The 10,413-nt window shown below is 53.1% G+C and overlaps 1 protein-coding gene across 1 annotated transcript in view; it reads left to right on the top strand.

The window, feature by feature from the left end:
* SNUPN (snurportin 1) overlaps nucleotides 1-8,686 on the top strand; it is a 9,819-nt gene extending 1,133 nt beyond the window's left edge. Inside the window, exons 2-8 of the mRNA XM_031055921.1 lie at nucleotides 36-269; nucleotides 1,129-1,233; nucleotides 1,333-1,429; nucleotides 2,302-2,399; nucleotides 2,683-2,760; nucleotides 3,832-3,912; nucleotides 7,644-8,686. Of these exons, the coding sequence (XP_030911781.1) occupies nucleotides 36-269; nucleotides 1,129-1,233; nucleotides 1,333-1,429; nucleotides 2,302-2,399; nucleotides 2,683-2,760; nucleotides 3,832-3,912; nucleotides 7,644-7,961 (1,011 nt within the window). The 3' untranslated portion in view covers nucleotides 7,962-8,686. The remainder of the gene's footprint in view (nucleotides 1-35; nucleotides 270-1,128; nucleotides 1,234-1,332; nucleotides 1,430-2,301; nucleotides 2,400-2,682; nucleotides 2,761-3,831; nucleotides 3,913-7,643) is intronic.
* The last annotated feature ends 1,727 nt before the right edge of the window (nucleotides 8,687-10,413 follow it).

Here is a 10,413-nt window from a genome sequence, read left to right on the forward strand (position 1 = left end):
GGGGGGGGCGCGGGGCGCGCTGGGCCGGCCCGGAGCTGCCTGAGGGGAGCGGCCCGGGCCGCGTGTGCCGTGCGGGACCTCACACCCCGGCCGGTTGTTTGCTCGACCCCAGGAGGCGGCTGGACTACGTGAACCATGCCAGGAGGCTGGCGGAGGACGACTGGGCAGGGGTGGAGAGCGAGGACGAGGACAAGGAAGGGGAAGATGCGGAGGAAGAGGCGATGGACGTGGATGCTGGTAAAAAGCTGCCCAAGCGCTACGCCAATCAGGTGAGGAGGCAGCTGTGTCCCCGTGGCGAGGTGTGGCTGTGGGGCAGGGGTGTGGGGTGGTTTGAGGTCACAGTTGTGGCTATCTGTGTCCCCGTGGCGAGGTGTGGCTGTGGGGCAGGGATATGGGGTGCTTTGAGGCCCCCGTGATGGCCATTTGGGGGCTCAGAGGAGTGTGTCCTGCTTGGCTTGGTGCTCGCAAAGAAATTGTGCTTAGTTCACCTCCAAAACACGTGGAGATGGGATATGCTTTCGAGTCACTTAGGTTGGAAAAGACCTCGAAGGTCAGTGATTCCAGCCATTAATTCTGCATCACTGTGTCCCCCACTTCAAGAGATTTCAGTTCAGCCAGCAGCATGAGTACCCTGTTAGGCAGTATTCAGCTAAAGATTTCTGTTTCCCTGTGTTTGGAAAGGAGAAAAGGGCAAACTCAGCTGGGTTTTATCAGCCTGGGTGCTATATTGGTCCTAGATAACACACAGCTACTTAGGCAACCTCTGCAGGGGTCAGCTTGTCCAGGCTCTTTACTCCTGACATTTTGGCCTGCTGTGTTTTTAAAAATAAAGTGCTGGAGTGGGGACCAAGGTGTGGGGTGCCAAATGTGAGCCCTGTGCTGTGGTCTGAAGCTCAGTCAGCAGCTGGGAAGCAAGAGGAAGACTTAGGGAAGAATGTTAGGCAGGTTGGACTTCATTAGAGGTGAGGGAAGGAGCCCTTTTGGGGGTGACAAGCAGTGCCAGCTGCCCTTAAAACACCCAGTGTCAAAGCAAAGTCAAAACCTCCTTGCTTTGCCCTTGAGCTCTTTGTTGTCCATAACTTGAGGAGAGCTGTTTCTGACTGGTTCTTCTCCCTGGGCTCCCTGTAGCTGATGCTGTCGGAGTGGCTGGTGGATGTCCCCTCAGATCTGGAGCAGGAGTGGGTTGTGGTGGTGTGTCCCGTCGGGAAAAGGGCTCTTGTCGTGGCCTCCAGGGTAAGTGGGCTTCCACCAGCTGCTGAAGGATGTCTGCCCATTCACAGCCAACATACAACTGGCTTGACTGGGCTTTTTCTCTCCTTTTTTTCCTCACAGGGCACAACAGCAGCTTACACCAAGAGTGGCTTCTGTGTCAGCAGGTTCCCATCCCTGCTGCCGGGGGGAAACCGGCACAACTCGACCAGTGACAAAGGTACAGGTGTGAGGAGGGTCTGGGATGGAGAGAGGGGAACTGCCTGGGGGTTTGTGTGTGCTCACAGGCCCAGTGCTGCTCCTCCAGCTCCCCTGAGGCCCACAGCTGTGCCCCTGTTTTGTGCTGAGGGTGGTCAGCTTCAGGCCAGTTTCTGTATCTCTGGAGATAACTAGATGGGAGCAGGATCAGATGCCTTTATGCTAAATAAGCACATAGAATCCCTGAATGGTTTGGGTTGGAAGAGAACTTAAAGCTCATCTTGTTCCACTGCCCTGCCAAGGACAGGGAACCTTCCTCTAAAACAGGCTGCTCCAAATCCTGTCCAACCTGGCCTTGGACACTTCCAGGGATGGGGCAGCCACACCTGCTCTGGGCAACCTGTGCCAGGGACTCAGCACCTTCACAGGAAAGAATTTCTTCCTAACATCTAATCTGAAATTGCCCTTTTCCAGTTTAAAACCATTGCCTCATGTCCTGCCACATCTTTTAATAAACTTCCCGTTTGACTGACACTCTCAAACCCTGACATCCTCTCTGTCCTCTAACAGACACCTTTGTATGGTGTCATCTTCCTTAATATGTCTTGGAATTCTTTTTTTTGCCCCAAAAAGAGAGGCTTATTGTCTGGCAAATGCCATTTTCTGAAACATGCCCTTGCTTGTTGTGCCTCTGACTGGTCCCTTTGCAGCCTTGTGGGACTCCTCAAGCTCAAGGCTTTTTGGGGCTGCAGTTTGTGTTAGCAGGAGGAGATCCCTCTGCATGCCACAGTGCCATATCAGGGCAGGATTAATGTCAGCTGGGATCTGGTATTTGCCAGCTGGCTTGGGCAGTGCCAGGAGCAGGTCCCCACCTCGCTGTGTTTGTTTGTGCAGTGTACAGCATCCTGGACTGCATCTACAACGAGGCCAAGCAGACCTACTACATCCTGGACGTGATGTGCTGGAGAGGACACCCTGTTTATGACTGCCAGGTACTGACCCTGCCCTCCCTGCTGTTCCCTGAGCTGCTTTGCTCCAGCACTGTGTGAAGCTCATTCTGCAAAAGGCAGAAATTTCTCCTAAGCACCAGCATCTCTACAGTTTTAGGGCTGCTGGATAAGTGTTTGGGGGGGAGCAACAGGGTTTGGGGTGCTGTTTCTGCCGATGAAGTCGAGTTTGTAAATCTCCCAGGTGAAGGCAGAGGAACAAATGTGCTCAGCAGGTGCTGCCAGATGATGTGTGGTGAATGGTCACTAACTCTACCTCCTTTCACAGACTGACTTCAGATTCTTCTGGCTCTCCTCAAAAATCCAAGAGGAGGAAGGGCTGGGAGAGAAAAGCAGGATTAATCCAGTAAGTCCTTTTGTACTGAGGAGGAGGCTGGGAGGGGTAAGCTCTCCTGTTCAGCAGTTTCTTTCACAAGTGGAAGCTTTTTTTTCCTTTTTTTCCTTTCCCCTCACAGATCAAGCTTCAAAGTGTAGATCTGATGAAATGGGATGCCGTGGTCAGGATGTAAATAGAACCACTGCATATTGTAAATGAGTTTAGTGGGGTTTTTTCCCCCCATCCAAAGTGCTGAGGGAGATCACACTGCAGGGTATCAGCTAACTTCCATGCTGTTTTTAGCTTTCCCTTGTAATGGAGTGGAAAGCCAGTGTGGTTTCTTCAGGAGCAGTGTTGGTTGGCAGCCTGACTACAATGGGGTTTATTCTGGCAGTCTTGTGGGTTTGTAAAGCTTTAAGCCTTCCCTCTGTTTAAACTGATCATTGAAGTTGTCGGGATGAATGCTGGCTTGCCACCCAGAGTCCCTGCTGAGCCAGAATAAAAAGCCTTCCTTTGAAGGCTTACACATGAGGGTCAGACCTAGAGTCCACAGCAGCTTGGAACATGAATTTTGGGTACAGACATGAGAGATTTGTCTGCTCAGACATGGCCAAGCAGAGCAGCTCCTGTGAGCTGAGCATCTCGGTGATAAATAGAGCTGACTGCAGTGAGGGTGTCTGTGTTCAGAGAACATCCTGTCCTGACTCCCAACAGGAATATCCAGAGGATAACTACCTAATGGAGGGGGGAATCGTTTCAGCTTTCATTTCCTGGGTGGAAAGATTGCCTTGGCTGAGGCAGCAGCCTGGAGCAGACGCCTGTCTGCTTTGCATCCTGCCTGGAGGTCATCATTTTCTATTTTGGTTAGAAGAGCATCTCTGGGTCAGGTCTCCTGAAAAGTCCTTCCTGCAGTCTTAGGTGCTTGGGAAAAAAGGTATCAGGAGTATGTGGGAGCTGTTCCTCACCCTTTCCCTCCTATGCCACATCCTGCACCAGAGCAATCCTTCCTTTTTAGCTGCCTGCACACCAGTGCTGGATTCAGCAGCTTGTTCTCCTGTAGACCAGAGAATTGCCTCTTTTAACCCTCTCTTACTCTTCCAGTACAAATTTGTGGGCCTGCAGAACTTCCCCTGCTCCTCGGACAGCCTGTGTGAGCTGCTGGCTACAGACTTTCCCTTTGAGGTGAGAACACTCAGGTGGGGGCCTGGACCCCAGCCTTAGCAACAGCTCTGCCAGTGCTGGGAGAGAGGTGCATCCCTTCTCCTTGGGAATTTGCTCTCCTGAGGCTGCAGAAAGCTTGCCAAGTTGCTGTTTGCTGTGTGTGAGATGGATGCCTCTATGCCCATGTTTGTTGCCTTGTCACACACCTCATTCAACCATACAAACGAGCAAGAGTTAAACCATGGCACTCCCTGGGTTTGTGCTGCCCTTGCTGCAGTTGGCCGTGTCTGAAAAAACCTCTTGGGATGAGAGGACACTCAAGCTGCCTCCACAGCAGCATAACTCAGGTTCAAATAGCAGTGTGATGGACAGCTGACCTTTTTAGGGCCAAAACTGGTACTGACCACTACCCTAGGTGGGGTTGTGTGCGTTTCCTTGGTGTTGGTGCTTCCAACAAGGCAGCTGGCTGTTTTGTGGGGAGGAAGGAGAAGGGTGGTGGTAAGATCCCAATGTTTCTGGGGGGTTTGGGTGTTCATGATGGGTGCCTGAGGTGTACTGGAGCTGGGGGCAGTTGGCTGTGACAGAAATCACTGAGCAGTGTTGTTTACAGAGCAGGACACCTGTGTTTGCTTCATCAGCTTTAAAAGAAGAATCACACAATATTGAGTGGAAAGGTACCTGCTAGTAGCCTCAAATTCCAGCTCTGGCCCTGCACAGGACAGCTCCAAGAATCCCACCCTGGGCCTGAGAATGTTGTCCAAAGGCTCCCTGAGCTCTGGCAAGCTTGGGGCTAATGGCTGCTGCTCTGGGGGGCCTATTCCAGTGCCTGACCATCCCCTGGGGGAAGGTATTTCCTATATCCACTCTAAACTTCCCCTGCCACAGCTGTTGTGCTGTTCTGACCTCCAGGGAAGGGCAGGATGGGCAAAGCCACGTGCCGCCCAGCTCAGTTCCGTGTGGTTGTGAGCAGTGAGTCTCAGCCCCTTGTGGAATCAGCTCTGGCTGCTTTTGCCTGCCCTGGCTGACTTGTCACTGCAAGGGAAGGGGATGGAGGAGGCAGTGGCATTCCGACCCAATGACAGTGACAACATCTGTGAGCCAGAACCTCCTCCAGTGGCTGCAGCTGTTCCTGGGAGTGCCCAGTCTCAGCCCTACGTCAGGAACAGCTTCCACAGAGATTTCTTGTCCCACGAAGCCAAAAGCCACGTTGATGTGACAGCATCTCTCATGGTCTCCCATCCTGAGTTAGCCATTAAAATAGGTGTAGGTTTCAGTTAAGGGCACTAACTTGGCTGTGAGGGATGACTTTGCTTTCTGCTTGTGAAAGCCAGAACAGTCATCAGAGCAAGTTGGAAAGTCCCAACCCCTCGCTGGTCTTGCCAGACCCTGCTCTGAACATGGACTGAAGAGGCTTCCCAGCTTTCTTTCAGCTGGCTTGCTCAATAATAAATGCTCCAAGTGCCTCTTGGAGAAACAGTCATTCCTGGCTTTCCTGAGTAAAGTCTTCATCCCCTTCTGAGGCATCTGCTCCCGTGAGGAGAGGCTGCAGCGTTTGCCCACTGCAGTCAGAGCAGCAAACTTCTGGGCTACAAAGGAGGCCATTGCGAAACTCTGGAGCAGGAGATGGAGCTGAACAGGCTTCAGCTGTGTGATCCAGCTGTGATTTGCCCCCCCAAACCCTCTACTGTATCAGGGTGTGACCCCAAGAAGCAAAACGTGGTGTACATTGGCTCAAAGCAGCCCCAACACCACAGGAACTGTGGTGCTTTTTCCAGGAAGAAGGGAGCTGTGGGTCTGTGTGGCGTGCCACAAGAGGGAGCCCAAAAATCCCCAAAAACACCTTCTGCCACTGGCACAGAACAGAGTAAACTTTGCAGGAGGCAAAATACATCCTGACTATGGGTGGAGGGTAACAGAGGTGGTCTTAGGTGTGGACCCAGTATCTTTTGATGCTGACAGGGATCCTGTGTGTGTGGTGGCCACAGAGGAGGTCAGTGCTTTCAGATCAGAGTCTTCTTCAGAGTTAATCTGTAACCTCAGACCTAGGGCCTGATCCACTCTATTCAGTGGACTCTTACTCCCTGGAATTCAGTAGACTTTGGGTCAGTTGACTGGCTCTGAATTTCAAGTGTTTTTTGGAGTAGATCTTAAGAGCTACTGTCCCTCTCACAGATCTGAGTAAAACCATGCTTTCCACAAAGGCAGGGGAGCCAAAGCCTCTGAGAAACCCCGATGTTTAGGAATGGGAGGACTGTTAAGCACCTAAAATCTGGAAAGCATGGCTGTGGAATGTTAAATCCTGCCTGGGCAGTCTCTCCTCAGGTTCAGGCCTTCAGGGACAGCGTCAGTCCTGGTTCTGATGTGGCCACTGTCACTGTGGTGACTCGGGGTAGGGACCCGGCCAACAAATTAAATAAACGAGAAGGAATACAGGAGTCACTGAAATCAGGGAATGGGGAACCTGACCTGTCTCCACCAGACTGAACTCCTTTGAATTCTCCAGCTTGGGGAAGGTATTTGGAGTGATCTGGAAGGCCTTCCAGGCTCTGCTCTGTACCGAAACATTCCTGTGGGTACCGGAGAATCCCCGTTGCTCATCAAGTGCCACGCACCCACAGGAATGGGCTGGATGTACTGGAGTGCTGCAGAATCTGATTCTTGCCAGGAGGCAGGGTGGGGGAAAAGCTTTTCACTTTATATATCCAGAGGGGTTGCACAAGCTCATCATGATGTTTACTGTTCTGGTTTTATGTTTTCCTAGCACAGAAATCCCCCTTTTTCTGGGATTATTTTGCAAGATGTTAACAGTGACTGAAAATTATGGACAGAAAAGTGCCAGGAGCTTTACCCTGTCTGCCAGAGGTTAGCATCTGTGGAGCAGAAGTGGACATATGCTGCTCTGTGCTCAGCCAGTGTTTCTGTTCTGGAGTCTGTAGGATCAGGGAGGGGCCTGGGAGCAGTTCATCCTGAGGTGGGCTCTTGTTCTTCTCTTTTCTGCCCACTCAGCCACTCTTCCTCATAGCCAAATGGCCTTTTAAGAGCTTGTGGATCTGAGCTAAGAGGAGCACCACCTCCAGCATTAGTCAGCCTGACAGCAGCATCCAACCTCGCAGAGCACACCCCTGGGAAGTGTGGGAAGAGGGGGGATGAGAATCCCTGAGACGGTGGGGAAGTGGGGAAAACGTCAGCCAGCTGCAGCACTGCAGAGTGTGGAAATAGTAGCACAAGAGTTGGGGCTTAAACCTTTAAAGTCCTGAGTGCCCTTAACTGTCACTGATTGCTAGGAGAAGTTCTCTCCTGGGAAACGTTAAGAATTTTTTTGGCATAAGCCAGCTGAAAGAGCTGTTAGGAATCGGGGCTCCTTGGCGTCACACGCTCGGGCTAATTACTTTCCAAATGTATTATTTAAAATAGCCCTAATCCAGTAAAGTGGGCTGCCTTATTCAGAGACTCTCTGGCTTTTCTGCAGAATGGGATGAAAACATCCAGAGGACGTTGCTCTGTGCCGACACCAAGCTGGACTCATTTGCCTGTGACAATTTAAAGCCATCTGGGAGTCACTGATCTTTCAGGGCAGCAGCTCTGCAGGTTTCTCCTTTCCCTTCCGCTATTTATTGCACTGCTTGAGGAAAAATGATCCAGCTGGTGGTTTTGGCCTGCAAACAGAGAGCAGAGCCATTGTCTGGTGCCTGGTCATTCACCTGCAGGAGCCTCAGCTCTGCCCTTTCATTCATTCTCTCTCCTGCCCACAGGTCGATGGGCTGCTCTTCTACCACAAGCAGACCCACTACACCCCGGGCAGCACCCCGCTGGTGGGCTGGCTGCGGCCCTACATGGTCCCTGAGATCCTGGGGCTCACTGTGCCCACCACCGAGCTCACGGCCAAGCCCGACTACGCCGGGCGGCAGCTCCAGCAGATCATCGAGAGCAAGAGGAGCAAAAAGCTGGCGGGGGAAAAGGACCAGGCAGCCACGAGGAACGGACACTACGAGCTGGAACACTTGTCCACCCCTCAGCCAGAAAAGTCTCCGGAGGGCCAGGATGGAGCAGTGAGCCAGATGGAGAGTTGAGCTGCTGGGACAGCCCAGCTGGGCAGAACGCAGGGAAAAACTCCCTGCTCCTCACTGTGCCTCGTGCTCCTGAGGGGGCAGAGTAATGATGATAGGATGGCTTTGTTTAAAGGGCATGACAGTGGAATATCTTGCCCCAGGTGCTGCTGGATTTTTTGTATTTGTTGTTACTAAATACCTATATACTCTTTGCCAGGACTTCTGTGAGGCCTTAACAGTCTGGTTCTTCGCTAAAGCAGTCATGTGTTGGGAAATGATCTGTCCCCATAGCGCAGGGATACAGTTCAGCTCCTGACCCCGCTTCTGTTCGAGTCTTGGCAAATCTCCAGCATAGGAACAGTGCTTGGACCTCTGAGGTGCAGCTGCTGCTTGTGGCCCTTGCAGCAGCCCCACCTTCCCAGCCCTGGAAATTGGGGCTTCTCAGCCTTTGATCCAGCTGTTTTCTGAGGCCTTTCCCATGAAAGTTGTTACTAACAAAAAGTTTGCAGTGATCTGCTGTAAATGCAAAGGCTGGACTTTCCACACCCACATGTTCTTGGGAAAATCTAAATTTCCCTGTGTTGCAGCAGGACCTGCCTTGGAGCAGGGCTTTGTGCGGCGCGAGCACGGCAGAAGCCTCTCTCTCCTCGAGGCTTTTCTCCCCAGTGGGGGGAGGAAGGAATGGGTTCTCTCTGAAAAACGCTACCATTGATCGTGCCAAATAAAAGGTTTCTCAGAAAGACAAATTCTTGAGCGTCTTCCTGCTACCTAAGGGTGGATGCGTGCTGTGCCTCCCAAATAGGGATTGAAAAATTGGTTCCAGTGCTGACTGGAGCAGAGGAAACGCTTGTGTGGGTTTAATTCTCTGCACATCGAGGTACTTCAGTCTCTTGTCCTGTCTTTCTCATCCCAGCCCAACCCCAACTTTTAAGTACCGGCTGCTCCCCCTCCCTGGTTTTGGGGGGATGAAATGATCGTTCTCACTGTCCCCAGGTTGGTTTCTAGAGAGGGATGAAAAGGAAGGAGATGAAATACCAAGCTCACAGCAGCGTTGGGGACTCCCCTCCCAGCTCTCTATGGAAATTCCCCTGGAGGAGATACTGAGAGTGGGGATGGCCACCTGCAGATAGCGGGTGCACTTGTATCCTGCCCTTGCACCCCCCGTTTTTCCCAGAAAGAGCCTGGTTTCTGTGCCAAGCGTGTGGGCTGTGTGCGACCATCTGGCCGTGCAGCGCTATTGATGATAGCAGCGGGCAGCAGGAACTGGCCTGGCTGTGGGAGGGGGCTGCCCTCCCCTCCCCTTCCCCGCTTTAACATGTGAAGCAGCTGACCCGGGGAAAGAGGATGAGCACCTGGACTGCCTTAACCTCCCCATCCCTCAAAGGTTCCCACCTTCAGCCTCCCTGGTTGGCAGACGTCTGCAGGGAGAGCGCTGAGCAGGATACCACATCCAGCCTCCTGTCAGCACAGTTTTCCTTCCATCAGGCAATTAAACCCGGAGGTGGGCATCTGGATGGAAGATTTGTGCATCCCTTAGGGCAGAGAAAGCTGCAGCTCAGGTTACTGCCCTCCAGCAGCTTTCCAAGGTCCTCCAGGAGGGAAGGAGGGGAAATAGAGCCGAAGAGGGGCTGTGTGCGCTGATGGAGGAGAGCAAGAGGGAAGCGGCTGCAGCTTCCCGCCGGCTCCAGATGATGCCTCATAGTTTCCCTTTTAAAAGCATGAGCTGGGCTGGAGGAATAAATATTTGCGTTATAATTCCTGTTGGGAACGAAAGGCTGTTTTTGGAGGGAGGGTGTCAAACGGAAGTCGTAGGGGCCAGCACAGTTTGGTGCCGTGACTATTCTGTTTGCTGGGTGCGATCCCACTCCCAGCAGGAACAGGCAGCAGCTCCACTGGAGGGGTCGCCCCACCGGGGGCTGAAATTTGGCCTGGGGCAGGAGAGCTGAGCAGGCAGCTCGACCAGGAGACGTGGCCTGCGGCGCTGGGGGACAGAACCAGCCTGGAGCCCTCATCCAGCCGGGGCTCTCAGCCCCTTCCCTCTGCCCTACTTCCATTTTCTCCCAGTTAGGTGCAGAGGCTCCGGCTGTAGGCACGCTGCCAGCACAGTGCTCCTCGGCTGAACAAAATGTCCCCTTGTCCCAGGGCCTGGCTTTTTGGAGCGACCGCTGCTGTGCTTCCCGGGATCCCCGCTCCTTCCCGGAGGAGCTTCGGGACTCTCCATCCAGGCGCTGACACCTGCGCTCGGCAGGGAAATGCAATTTAGGGACCGTAGAGGAGGGAGTGGAAAGAGACGCCTGGAAACCCCGGACTCCTGCTCGTGGGGGGAAGGCTGGAATCCCGGCAAGGGAGAAAGCTGTGCCGGGAATTTTATCCAGTAACAGCAAGGGAGGATGCGGCTGCCGGGAATTTTATCCAGCACCAGCAAAGGGAGGAGGATGCTGCCACCATTTTAGCGGCGGCGCTCCCGCCTGCC

Source organism: Geospiza fortis, unplaced genomic scaffold (assembly GCF_000277835.1).
Source record: "Geospiza fortis unplaced genomic scaffold, GeoFor_1.0 scaffold171, whole genome shotgun sequence".
NCBI classification, from domain to species: Eukaryota; Metazoa; Chordata; class Aves; order Passeriformes; family Thraupidae; genus Geospiza; species Geospiza fortis.